The following is a 15291-nucleotide window of genomic DNA, read 5'->3' on the forward strand; positions in this document are numbered from 1 at the left end:
GTGTGTGTGTGTGTGTGTGTGTGTGTGTGTGTGTGTGTGTGTGTGTGCGTGTATGTGTGTGTATTTAAAAAAGTTAAAACCTAAAACATCTCGCACATCTGAATTTTTTTCGACATTGCTCTTGCACTCTTTAGACAAACGTTCCTGTAAGTTAGGTAAATTTATCGTTCTGCTTTAACATAAATACAATTATAATGTGTACTAAGTGTGGAGCGCCGTTTTGCAAACCGGCTAGCCGTAATGTAATACGGCTCCTTATATAATACGGCTGCGACATATACACTTTTTAAGTGACAATAATTAGGTGCTAATATCTCAAAAGTTACCGAAATGCAAATGACGTGTTAGTTATGACAAGAGGGGTCGAGTAGCGGTTTAAAAAAAATGAGGCTGCGTCTTTCGGGCACGTCCAATAGGTACTATTTTAATTAAAAAGTTGAACTAATCATACAATTTCAGAGTTCTAAAGTTACTGTGTAACCTTATAGACTGAAGAAAAATTCTACATTAATCAGTTTGATTTTAATCACCACAAAAGAAAAAGGTTTTCGGCTGGCATTTCTCTTACCTCATTGTACATTTCAACAACATTCTTGTAATAAGACTTGTGCTGGAAATTGCGCTTCAGTGTGGTGTACATAGCACATAGAATCAGCATGGCATCGTTGACGCCCGACATTCCCACGTCTGGTCTTTTGTACCAGCAGGGAACGCCACGACGCATTTCGGTCCCTTCCATCATATCGTTCAGGAGAAGTTGATTGGTGTGAAACTGGAAAGAACGAATGGTGGTTACCCAGTGTAAGAACGGTTGATTCTCATGATACGAAGGATAAGCGCCTGTGACTTTAATTTCTAAGTTTAAATAATGTAAGTAATGTTTAGTAGCACGGTCATCTCGGACTGGTGTTCAATATCTGATTTTCGTGCCAATTTTTATGATTGAAATAATCAAGTATATTATCGTGTATATATTAAATAACATTTTACGATAATTGTATCGTGAAATATTATTATGGAGTATTGACTCGAATATTAAATAATTTAGCACGATGAAAAAATCGAATACTTAAACCTTAAATAATAAAAATTGCCACGGAAATTAGGTAGTGAACACTAGTCCGAGCTATTGTTAATGGTGAAGGGAAATATCGTGTTCAAACTTTTTTTATGGTAGAATAGTGCGCATTTGACCACCAAATCACTTGATGGAAAGTGACGATGAGGTCGACGATGGAGCATGCACACCTAAATAATGCCTACTCACTCTTGTCTTGAAAATGCCCAAGTTCACAACTCTTCGAAACTTGTAAAATTCCTAAGCATATTTGGCCTATGGATCCCTCTCCTCCCCCATGTATAATGGATTGATGATGTTGTTGGAAAAAATATATATGTTATTATTATTGATACAAAGATAAAACACAAAACAAAGAAAAAATCCTCTCAGACCAGTGTCTGTTGCCGTATCGGGGCCACCGCTCTTAACCAACTAAGCTACGGACCGCATCAGCAGATCTTTGTAGCACTTGAATGTGAGACGAGTTGAGTGGGTCACGGTTTCCTTGGCAGCACAGCACACACGTTTTGTACTCTATATATGTATTTAGTTTCAAATCCTTAAGTTATTATTACTGTCATTATCAGTATTATTATTATTATTATTGTAAAATGCAATGTGTATTGTGTTTCAAGGAAGAAATGGTTTCTATTTTATTCTATGTTACGAATCTCTTTTCAACTACTCTTTTTAACAGCTTTTTGGCCGAAAAAAATTTAAATTAAATACATAATTATGATGTTACATTTAGATATTTGTGACAAATGATTTAATTTTGATTGGCGTAAGACTAAAGATTTTTGAAGAGGTGGACTGGACACTTTACTGTTAAATGAATCTTAACTATATTCCTTGTAAGTATCTCACTCTGGTGCACTCGCAATTTTTAAGTTAATTTTAGCGCCAATACAACAGGCCCAGAATTAAAAAAAAAGTCAGATGTACAGTCTTATATTTGTATGTACAGGGAAAGCGAACGCCTAGAAGAAGGCATACTTCGTGGCTTAAGAATCTCCGGACATGGTTCAACCTGAGCACAAGATCCTTGTTCCGTGGAGCTGGTCTAAAATACAGATAGCCCTAATTATAGCCGACCTCCGTTATGAGATGGCACCTCTAGAAGATGTTTGTATTATAAAAGCAAAAGCTTAGTTAATATATTACGTTTTTAGTTTCTTAATAACTGGTAATCTTTTTAAGCGTATAGCTCTACAGGTAATGCTCAATAGGAAATATTTTTTTTAAATAAAGTGTTCTACCGTTGTTTATTATAAGTTAAGCACAATATCGATGTCACAAAGAGCTCTCTTTTCACTAATTCTTCCTTGTGACGTATGAAGACGGACAGATAATCGCCAGGTCATTGTACACCGGTTTATTATAATTTGATGTGATTCCATTGATGCACTTAGGCAATTTATACGTATCAATACGAAATTAAAACAATATTTTTCTATGTATTAATTACGTTAATCACGTATTTAGACATAGATATTATTATGACAACTATTGTTAATTGATATTACTTTTAAAAGTGGTATTCTTTATCATGTTTTAGTTCTAGAGACAGTTAACAAAATGGATTTAAGTATATTAGAATATGCTAAAAATACGTGAAACTAGTTTTTTTTTTTCATTTATTTGGGTCAACAAACAGTAGACACAATAAAAACTTAAATGTAATTTTTTACAGTAAATATGTAGTAATTGTGCCACCAATACCGTTAACCACTAGTTACTACAAAAAACTGAGAAGTGGTGATGTATTTCTAATAAATTATTGAAGAATAAATAATTAATAGTTATTATGTACAATACTAAACAAATTAATTATTATTAAATAAATAAATTATATTAGTTCTTATATCTACAAAGAAAAGACTACACATTTTTTAAGTTCTGTTGCGGCGGTGTCGCTGATAGGTCAATGGACTACGCGTGTGTGAAATGTAAATGGTCTTCTTTTTTGGATGGCAGATCTGGCTTGACGATGTTTAGCACAAACACAGCCGTGTTATCCAGGCAAATATTTTTATTACTCGATTTTTTTTCTAAGATGTTTTAGATGTTAAGACTGTGTTTATAAGTAAGGTAATTGTGATATAAATATAGATAAATATGTGATATGTGATAGTTTTTCTCTTATATACTTTAAATATAAGTAATGATTATGGGCCTGGAAGTTTCAAAATGGCCACCATGAATTAAAATAAAATTAAAATATTGAACAAAAATTTAAATCCAAGATGTGTGATTCATTAGAAGGAAGAAACAATTTTAATACTACTGATTATGGGCTAATACAATTGAAATAATGGATAATATCTATGATTTATTTATTTTCTTCAACGGTAAAACAAAAATTCATTATAATAACTTGATAAGATTACCACTAATTAGTGTCAAGGCTGAATAAGAATTTTCATGATTTTGCGAATGAATAAAAAAATATATGTCCAACAGCCATATCAGCGTAATTTTTTTTTCTCGTAGACAAATAACATAGTACGTAATACATAATGGTGGATGACACTTAGAAATTTCAAAACTTATCATAATATTTTGTAAGCAAATTGTACTTCACGACGATCTTATCGTCATCTGCAAAATTTTCGTATCCGCAAAAACTTGCGTCGACTGATTCGGATTTCAAATTCGGAAGAGATATACAAAAACTTAATATGTATACCTAAGAAAATACCGTTGTGTTGTAAGCTACAAGCTTGTTCGGATTTTGGCCAGTTGAGAAATTTTGGTAACAGTAAAAATACAGTATGCATATCGGCACTTTGACAATAAAGTGAATTATACTATATGTGCAAGTATTGAACAATAAACGTTTCTTGGGTTTGGGTACTAAAGAATGAACAATTTACGTGTTATTTTAACAAAAGCAATTATTATATTCGTAATACTGAGTAAACGTATGAATGCTGTATGATTATAATCTAATCTCTACTAACTGAACTGAATAATTTTCCACATAAAGGCAAAGCAACGTTGGAAGGGTATGCCTGACATATGTATAACAACAAAATATATATATATAAAAAATAATTGCTTATGATCTCGTATAAGACCGATTGCATGTTAGCAAAAAACAAAAAAAAAAAACTACTCTTATCAATCCTTGCAATGTGATCGATTTGGTTTCAAAGCCGTTGAGGTAAAATAACGTACACCGGAAAGTTTAAGGACTGTATGTCATTTCATTACGAAACTATCTTGCCGGCCATACTAAGCGTATCATGCAGGATACTTCATCGCCGATGTCACATTACATGTCCTAAATATATTTAAATATAATAAACAATGTACACAATATATTTTTTTAATTATCATTAGCGCACGTCGGCAATGAATGATTACAATTGTCTTCTTGAGCAAACCGCGATTGTAAAGAAATTTAAAAAAAATCTTGGTTTGGAAATCAACGAATGAAGATTTGTGCTCTTCTTCATTATTAATCCTTATAATAAATATCAAATAATGAACAAAGCTTTTAAGTTGGTACTAAGCAAAAAAATACGAACAGCGAAATGATTAGTGACAAATTACTTCATTATTAATACCGTGTATTATTGATTTACAATGATTCTCTTTCCAATCTATCTGTCAGATATGTAGCGCGTTGAAAATATTTACTTTATCTGTTTCTGTTATATGGGAATAACAGATAAATATTGAACGTTTTTATCTAATGGGCTTCCAACTGCTAAATTGTCAAGGTCAGTTCCTCTAAGTCTACAGTGGTAACTGTTGCTATCGACCGCGTAATATATAAAATGTTACTTCTTCCGGTAATAGTGTAAACTTGCATGCAAAATTGGCGAATTGTATTTTAAAACTCATGGCAGAGGCACAGGTAACACATCTTATTTTATAACAACATCGAAAAGTCTATTTACTTTTATCGTTCTAGGTTTGTTTGCTCAGTTTTATGACGAAATTGTTTATTTTCGTTACATGTAAATTTTTTTATTTACATCAAATTCTTATTTTTTTGTTTGCTTATTCTATTAGCTCACGTATTACCAAGAATATCTATGTACATAGTATCTGTTTGCGTATGACGTAACTTTTGTTTACTTTTATTTTCGTAACTTGAACTTCTATTTTGGTATTTAGTATCTATACATAGATAATGAACTGAACTAAATGTCATTAGTTCATATTATAATCTAATTTTTTACTTACATTTTATTGTATTATTGTCACTTACTACAACCTTGTCTAATACTTCCCTAAATTGTTTGTTTTTTTTAATAAAATTACATCTGTTACTTTTTTTTAAGTTAATGACTGGATTAAACATAAGCTCGGCTAGAAACTAGCAGCAGTTTCTGTTTTCATAATACAATTCTAGTGTAGTAGCCGATTTAACGACATAAATAAAAAAGTGCTTAATCTTTCAATGTATAATTATATATTTTTTTTAGTGTTCGAAGACGTGAAGAGAATGATAAATTTGAAAGAGACGCCACTAGAATATAAGTTACAATTAATGAAGTAACAAATTAATTTGACTTATCTGTTTTAGTCGTAGTATTCCGTACGTTAGAATTAATTTAAACGAATGATGTTGGTTTTTGACTTATGTGCTTTAGTCTACTGACTCTAGATTTATCTTACTATATCTTGCTCCCGACGTCGACCCCCACACTGATCGTGCATTTTGCTTATATGATATTTACGCTAACGCTTTCTTTTGTTACTACACAGAGTTATTACCGTTTAAAACGGTCTATTCAAATATTATTATTTTTGCACCAAAGCAAAATCTGGTGAATAATTGAAAGTCATGGAACAACAGCTGTTGTTTATGATGTTAGTAATCTTTAATAATATAATTATACCTATTGCAATAAATATTCCAAGGCAAAATACAAGGAAAGAGCGGTGTTTGAAGAAGAAGAATATCCTGGCTCAGAAGTTTGCGCCAGTGGTTCAATAGGAGCACCCGATCATTATTCAGGGCTGCAGTGTCCAAAGTTCAGATTGCCATCATTAGAAGATGGCACATGACGAAGAGAAGAATAAAATATAATCTTTAAAATAAATGAACACTTACCATTTCAGTGCACCATCCCATAATATTGGCCAAGTGGATGTTCTCCGGAGTCAGGTTCTCAGGTTTCTCTAGCATTTTATACGCTAAGACGGTGGCCAGACCGCGGTTCTTCTTGCCATTAGGGACGTTGTATTGCAACAGCTGGAACAAATGACAGTCTAATAATGAATATGTTCTGCAAAATATTTGCCATTCTGAAATACAGTTCAACGTAAAACGTGCCAATTCCGAACATTATTATTGAAAATGTTGTATCAGGTGTCGCCTTTGTTTTAAATAATATTTGTTTCTGCCATATTCGGCATACAATGGATAATAATTATTATTATTTCCGAATTATTTAACAGTAACAGCTGTTAGTTGTCTTTTTTGTTCAATTGCAATTGTTGAAATTACTCGTTTTGTTTTACAGACTTTCCGTAACAAACTTAGGTTTTTGTTACAATACGTAATATTATTTAATTACAAAAAAAGAGGTGAAGATACAGACGATGTAGATTTACGTGTCGATAAATACAGGGTATTTATTAATAAGATATAACAAAAGTCTATTTATTTGTTAACAAATCACGTGTCTTGTATGAATTCGTCGAAGCTGTAAAGGACAATATTTTGGTGGATACTTTGTCATTGTCAAATGATTCATGATAAAGAAGTCATAGATGTGAATAGAGCTAGTTGTAATGTACTTATTATGTCCTTATTTACTTATATGAATTAATTTGACAAAGGCGCGTCATCCCGTCACGTTAGCTGATGTTATGTTATTGAATAAAATAATGTTTATAACATATGTAAGTCGACGCTAGCTATCACTTCAAACGTAATTTATTAGATAAACGATTTACTGGGCTACTTAAGAATCGCTTTAACTACTCTCAATAGTGAGCATAAATAATTGAGTCTCGATCATAGTTTTTTTGATTACAAATGTCACGTCAATTTGACAGCTTAAACTAGGTATGGTCCCGAGAGAGGGGGCTTTTGTGTAAGTTGCTTGAACAGTGAAGATGTACCGCCTCGCTGCCTTCGAACCTGTCTCGTGATATTTGGAATCCGCTTTAACCTCATCCATCTTTTATACTTTCGAACTAATTACTGTGAAAAGTGCATAAAACAACTAATTGCAATCAGCTGGCGTTACTATTTCACCGCCGGCTGAACGAATTGATAATGAAGAGTGAATAGCCGATTAACAAGTGATTCCTGACTAAATCTGCGTTGGGGTGATTCTTTGTTGGTGCGTCTCTCTTTCCGGCCTTAACTCCGACATAGACCTGATGGAAAGTGACGATGAGGTCGACGATCGAGGATGCACAACTTCCTTCACTCTCGCCTTGAAAAGGCCCAAGTTATAGCGTTCAAGGAATAAATCTGCAGGCAAGGAATTCGTTTCCATAGCAGTTCGCCATATAAATGAGGACGCTTAACGCTTTGTGCGCATCTTTGGAATATCAACAACATACGGGGACACCCAAGCCTACGTCTAGTTCCCCAATGATAGAAAGGGTAAGGCGGGATTAAATCGTATAAACACAAAAAAAGCCCTGCATGGGCTCATTTTGAATATCTAAAATGTTACAGAAAACTGTCAATAATGGACTAGTTATTAGTTATACTAAATGGTGGCTACGGGATACGGGAAAACCAAACATTTGTATATACTATCCTTGTAAACAAAAGATTTGGTTTTACACCTCTATGTTCTATTTCATAACAAATAAATATCCGCTGTATCTTACATATATTATTACAACATCACGACGTTCTCGAAAAGGTGCGCTTGGCGCTGTGCGACACGACGAATGATGTCATAATCATAAAAACACAACAACACCGGATGACCGACCCAATGGCTGAAACTTGATAAGACGCGTACAAATAATACTATGGCAAATATGGATACGTATCACTCCCATGTACATTAAATTATAATAACCGATACAATTAGATTGGAGTATATTTGAAAATAACTATGGAGATATTCACGTTATCCATCAACGATAGAAGATTTATGTACCAATAACTTTTAACTTAACCTTCATTAAGTGTTCTTATTATACATATAATAATTACGTAGTTACGGGAGACATTATTTTTAGACGAGTCTGTTTACGTTTAAGTGTGTAAAGGAAAATTATGTTTAATGGTTTTGTAAGTAATAAATAAATTAAAAAAAACTTTTTTACTTGTTATTATTAACGTCACAAAGATTAGACAACGCAAAAAACTTCCTTCGATATGACTGGACTCGATTGCCCGGTGCGCAGTGTGGCAACAGACGCTGGTTCGAATTAAAGCTGAAGGAATGTTTGTGTTGTTGACATTTGTATTAATATTAATAACAAAGTAATTTAGTATTTTCACAAAAAATATATAAACAACATAGTAGTAAAAATATCATGATATTCAATAAGATAAATATTTTCTCATTTTTAAATTTATTGAATGTCACAATGTTTAACTACAATGATATTCAATTATTTCTTTGAGAAATTACTCCACTAGTTTGTTATAATTATTATAACAAAGATTGAAACATTAAAAAATAATAATTCGATCCAGTTGGGTTCGAACCAGCATCCTCGGGCAATTCGTGCCAGATTCTATATAAAAAAAAAAGTTAAGCCACGGAACGAACCAGCAGACTTTACGAATTCTTCTGTGTTTATTGCCGATCTTTGTTCAGGTTTTCAACGACTTTATTGCCTAATAATAAAATATAAATATTGCAAAGTTTTCAATAGTTTTATAAGACAGAAGAAATTACTTTGACCTTTGTTCAAGTCCAATAATTTAAATTTAAGTAAAGCACGTGTTTGTCAAGTGTCTACATTTCCCAAGCAACAAATACATACAACCGGCGAACCTTAATCTGTATTTAAAAGAAGATAACAACTGATATGGAATCACGCTTGTAAGCGCTGGCGACTATTTCATTTCTAAAGCCGCATTCGGCAAATCTGGTTTTAGACGTAGATATTATATTAGAAACTTAACGTGTGTTATTGGTACTTAAGCTAGTCAGCCATTTTGTGGTATGTCAAAATTAAGAGCCATGGGATATCAATTTTTGGTATAGATAATTACAGTCAACTTCATGTCGCCTATGATAAGAAAGGCTCAAAGTCCAAAATGCAAAGCTGGGTGTACTGTTGACTATCTACTGTAAGCATTTACTTCATAACGTGGTCAAAGAACACTAATTTGAGCACAAATTTGAAGGGCACTAATTTGAACAGCAGCAGCTCCAACGCAAACACCAAAGCTAATTCATGAATAAGAATATATTTTCGGTTTTATGGTATCCGTGAAATAGTAAAAATATTAAATCTTATTCCACGATTTGCGACAACGAGACGAAGCTATGAACATCACGGTGGTAAAACGTTAGGTTAACAAACTTCGCAGTATAATAAATACCATAAATTTCTTTCCATGTACACAACAGTCTTAAAAGGTCTTCCATAAATCTACAATCCAATGATAATAACAGAAGTAAATATTAAAATATTTATCACCAGCATTAGCACCATCGAAAAAACAAACAGTAACACATACATACATTCCACAGCTATGTACTTAACCGTTTAAATTGTACATACCTATACAAGGTTATTTATTTGTAAAATGTTAACAGCAAAGTATTATAGAAGTATTACTAACATCATAAACAACATCTTTTTCACCTCACTAGCCCGGAAAGGCTTTCTTTCTCATTAGAAATCTGCGCGCAAAAAAGTTATTTGCACGTGAGCGTGGAAAAGGTTTTTGAAATTCAAACTTGATGATGGACTGTGGTGCACCTAACTTTTTCTTTCGATGAAAAAAAAACAAAGACACGTTCAATTACGCGATTTGTCGTACATTATATTTATCGTAATATAAATCCGTTGGTATATTTAATATACATTAATAATATATATTTTAATAAATATATATTCTTATTATTGTTAATAATAAATTGACAACGATAACTAGTTTTGTTTACTAAATTATTTTAATTCCTCAAAGAACTAAACTGATTTGTTATAGTTCAACTGTTTTTCTTTCATTTATCATTTTCCTTGCAATAGTGAGGTGAAAAGTTGTATGTCACGCTACGCTCAGGATTCTATTTTTGAATCTTAGAACCCTTCGCTTGCTCATTTTTCAATACAAGCACTCGCATCAAACAACAACTTAGCAGCCTTACATATCAAATAACTATTGCTCCATGACTTTTAACAATTCATCAAATTTTACTTTCGTACAAAAATAAAAATATTTAAATAGATCGCTCTAAACGGCTATAGCTCTGTGCGTTAAGAAAAGAAAGCGCTATCGCTAGCGTAGATAGCGGGGCTGGGGGTGGACGCTTTGACGTTTGAACAATAAAATAATACAAGTTTATTTTTCATAAATATATTTTGTTTTGTAAAAAAAATATGGAACAAAAGTTATTGCATACCTATGTTAGTAATTTAGTCCTGTGCGGTTGTTAGTATTTTACAAATAACCCCCTATAATCCTATGAGATGTAATATATACATACATATAAAATATCAATTTTTCCAGTACATTTACGTCAACGGGGGTAATTGTAAATAGTATATTTACTATGACACCATTGTATTTGCATGTAGATATAATATTGTAACAATATCAGTTATTTGAAACATGACTGTTTATAAACTGATTTTCTGGTCGTTGAACTGTATTTTTATCTATATACCTTTGTATCATACGCCTATGCTAGAGTTTAAAAATTTTTTTGCTGAAGAATGGTAACTTGAGCGACTTTATTGTAGCTTAGTCAGTAGTACAACTTTGATAAACATTTTAATTTTTATTGAAATACGAATATTAGTCAGAATAAAACCCGCTTTGACCATTCTTTTGAATCTCTAAAATTTCATTATTTCTAATGGCTATTAAAGATAGGAAACAATGCCACACCGCGTGTATTAAAGTTAAGTTTTTTTGGTATCAGCTTTTTTGATCTAAAAACTACGTACAAGTGACTGCAATTCTGAAACTACATTGTTTCAAAAACGTCACTTGTTCTGTGGTCATTTGCATTTTGTTTTTGACGCCAAAGAAGCAATTCTGAGTCAAATAAAAGTCAATACAAATATGCCTAAACAAAGCAGAATACGGTTCCAATCCCTTATCAGTATTCAATACTAAAACGAAAGACTGACACTCCTACAACGTACCTTAGCCAGCCACTTAGTAGCTTGCGGCACGTCATTGTGCTTGCCGGTCTCGGTCAGGTCCCTGATGAGGTCCGGGAAGCACGCCATGAACTCCCTGGACTCGGCTTTGGATACCGCCAGGCCGCGCGCGGCCATCGGCATCTGTTGCCCCGTCAAGGTCGACAATTGTCTAGAGGAAAGTGTTCAGTTTAAATCACAAACAACTTGTTCCTCTTTTACCTCTTTTTTATTACACTAATTCTAATAATATCTTTACTTTGCAATAATTAACGATGAAATGCACATGAAAAGTAGCTCTACTAGGTCAATGTTAACGCTCTACAAATGTCATAAATTGTTGCAACAATTTTTTTTTTGTCATAGTTGTATCTTTGATTTAATTGGAAAATGTATTCTTCATCAATGTATTCCGTCGATTCTAACGTTAACAATAAGAAAATTCATAAGCCTAAATAGGGCAAACATTCATTGCGCATAATAAAATAAAACAATGCAGCCATTAGTGAAATAAAACAATGTCAACAACGAAAAAATAATGACTAAGCTACAAAATAATATTGTCATCGAGCGTCTGAACACTTGTCATCTGTTACTATTTAATTTATTTAATGAATTAAAAGCATTTGACTCATTGGTAACTTTCAATAACGACAAATTATTACGTCCTATGAATAACTACTGAATGGTATTTAACTAACATTTAATTTCATCCTGTGCCGTTTATGTATGTTCATTGATGTTAAGTCTACTCACTAATGACCTATACAGGTAGCTATTATTTTAATAAAATAAACATTGTGTCTATTGATAAAATCTACCATGCATGGCATGGAAAGGCGAGACCGAGTTTGAAAGAAACACGTAGTCCACTTTTTTGTTCTCAGAAACCTAATATACAACACAGCTGTATTTGTGTACGGAAGGAGGTAGTTGAACGCATTACAGAAATCGAATCACGTTCAATGTGCGTGTCACTGATCATCTTCGAGCTTAAAGGGCCATTATATTTGAGACGTCAAGTTGAAAACAACGAGTTCTTAAACAGGTTCCTACTTAAGTAGGTGAGCATTTCTTTATGGCAATATAGGGATTTGTTTTCATTTAGATATTTGATTTTACTAACTACGGTACTTTAGGAAATCTGCAAATAGTTCTCTCTGCATAGGTCTGGAGTCGTGAATTTTGCATCCATGTATTTAATCCATACCTTAGTGATTTCTCTTTAATAAACTCGATGTAAAGGTCAGAAGATATCACTTTAAAGTTTCACGTAACTTTTTAATACCTATAAGGTAGCCTAACTGGAAAGTAAATGGAGAGTGTGTTCTTAATTTCACAGAGCCATCTACTTTAGGTCAGAACTGAATGTATTAAGGACGCCTAGATATAACAAACCGCACCTACTGTTAAGTATACAAGCATGAATAGACTCGACATGGCTTCAGTTACGCAAACGCCGGCGAGGTTCACTGACCTGTGATATTTCTGCAACTTCAATAGTTTCTTCTGCACAGTTGATTCTTCGTTTTGCTGGACTGTCACCTGCTGGTCCAGTCTCGGCACCATCGCGTCAGAATTAGTCACACTAGTCGTCTTGCTGATGTTTCTTCTGATCTCATTCTTGTACATCTGCAGAATCTTGTCCACACTCCTCCTCGTTGAAAACATCTTGACAAACTTCTTTTAATACTTAGTAAATATTACTTCAATTAACTCTTCGTTTACTTCAATAAAAAGTTTTAATTCAATCAAATAACTCGAAGACTGTCGCGAAGCGGCGTGTGTTCCGAGCGGGTACGTCGGTACGACTGATTCTTTGTTGTGTTTTGTACCTCCTTGCCGGTTTCACTACACTCAAAATAAGCAATAGAGCTGTATTTAATGTTTACATCTGTTTTACCGACGTCGATAAGTTTATCAGATTCCTTGCCTCTTGTGTTCATTTTATTGCGCTGAATTTATTTTAGTTTTATTATGAATTTGTTTATAATTTTTGTTTCTTTTGTTGTTTAGTATTTGGGGTGTTTTGTGCTAACTATTGGATTTACAGCCTTTTAACTTTATTTAAATTTTAGACTTTAAGCGATACCAATAAACAAATTAGATGAAAAGGAATAAAGACTTTATTATTGAAGGTGGCCGTCTAAAAGGTCTTTGAAGACTTTATTTAAACTGATTCCTAAGTTTTACAAGACCCATGAATCGACATGAACTCAAGCATCTCTACGTGGGTGCGCGCGCAACAAAACAAACCGGTGCCCCATTCCACGCAGCTGGAACGCCACGCGGGCGACGTCACGTAGGCACCGGCAACCAATCAGCCGGTCTACCCTATAATACTGCGCGACCCGAAAATGGAACATGTATCTACCCCAACAAAAACTCCATAAGACATAGTGTTGGAGTTTACAAATTTTGCTATACAGAATATTCAGCAGTATTTGTCGCAAACTCTCTATTGTTCCACGTATGCTATTGTTTATGACTCTGCCAGGAGTTTGTTTTGTAAATACAATTGTGAATTTGTATCAAACACGGATGATAGAATTAACTTATTCACTCTTGTTGAAACTCTAAGACATTCAAATAGTAGGCAGTAGTTATCAAATTATAAATGGGTCGTTTTCAGATAACCTCCAAAAATGTGTCCCTTTCAATAACTTTTATGTTATTATATGAATGCTAAGCATTATTTATTTAATATGATTGCTTGCTTACTTAGTCTGTGTTACACATAAAAATACTACTTTACTACGTCACAGTAATAAATAAAAGTTAAAAAAGTGGGCAATTTCTCATTCATGGGAACCGGTTCCACAGACTTCTTAGGGTCGTATTCCAGAACTCTGCTCAATACTCAAGTCAGGACTTGAGTATTGGAGTGAGCACTGAAAATTATACTCAAGTCCTTGCCGTTAGAGTCGTATTTCCAGTGCTTGAAATCATACTCAAGTCTGCTCTAATCCTGACTTGAGCATTGAGTAGAGTTCTTGAATACGACCCTTAGTGGCCGGTTCCACGTCGCCCTAATTTTAAGAAAAGAAGAAAAAAATTAAACACTCGTGGAAATCGCAATATTTCCCATCGAGGATAAACTCTAATAACTTGCACGTCGAATGCATACCGTAACTTTCCAATTTATTACAAACAAACATGAGAACATGTTGGGAATACAAAATGTGTTTCAATTTTTCTTATCATTAGTGTCAATTCAACTAAAAGCCTCCTAATTACAGAATTTCATACCGCATCACCTTCACCCTTCGCACACGTGAGAAGGGGCTCCTGTCGGATTGGAGTGTACACAGTGAAGTAACCTGTGCATCTCGTTTTATGTTTTAGTATAAAATTGACTTAAATACCAATTTCAGCGCTAGTGACTAAATCGTTCTCATTCATGTAAAGCAATCTATGTAAATAAGTAATAGTTTTATAAACTTTATTGTACATCAATTAGACAAAGAGAACTTTAAAATCCATGCACTTTAATAACGGTCCAGCATATTTTACACAGTTGACAATTAAAAATATATCCAAATATCATTATTGTAGCTCTCATTCTTGTCTACTTTTAAGTCAAATAGTTACTTTAAGCCAAACATTTACTTGAAATATAACAATTAGATGGTGATAGTGGTTGTGATGACGGTGGTGACGATGATGATGGTGGTGATGATGACGATGATGATTGTGGTGATGATGACGATGATTGTGATGATGATGTGAATGGTAATGATGCTGGTGATAATGGTGATCATGATGATGATGTTGATGGTGGTGATGATGATATATTGATGTACAACAAAGTTTGTATGACATTAACAAAATACTTATTTAGATTTATTTATTAATTACGTATATGTAGATAGATAGATGGTCTTACACGGATGAGAAGAATTTTGATACAAGAAGTTATATTAAAATATTTGCTACATGTTAAATGTTCTTTTGTGAACGATAAA

At 33.3% G+C, this 15291-nt stretch overlaps 1 protein-coding gene across 1 annotated transcript in view; it reads right to left on the reverse strand.

Moving 5' to 3' along the window:
- The window catches only part of LOC113231150 (farnesyl pyrophosphate synthase-like), a 15733-nt gene extending 2578 nt beyond the window's left edge, over positions 1 to 13155 (reverse strand). Inside the window, exons 1-4 of the mRNA XM_026465343.1 lie at positions 12804 to 13155; positions 11330 to 11498; positions 6132 to 6272; positions 569 to 772 (exon numbers count right to left, since the gene is read on the reverse strand). Of these exons, the coding sequence (XP_026321128.1) occupies positions 569 to 772; positions 6132 to 6272; positions 11330 to 11498; positions 12804 to 12997 (708 nt within the window). The 5' untranslated portion in view covers positions 12998 to 13155. The remainder of the gene's footprint in view (positions 1 to 568; positions 773 to 6131; positions 6273 to 11329; positions 11499 to 12803) is intronic.
- Positions 13156 to 15291: the final 2136 nt, after the last annotated feature.

This window comes from Hyposmocoma kahamanoa, unplaced genomic scaffold, assembly GCF_003589595.1.
Source record: "Hyposmocoma kahamanoa isolate Upper Pololo Valley unplaced genomic scaffold, ASM358959v1 64, whole genome shotgun sequence".
Lineage (NCBI taxonomy): Eukaryota > Metazoa > Arthropoda > Insecta > Lepidoptera > Cosmopterigidae > Hyposmocoma > Hyposmocoma kahamanoa.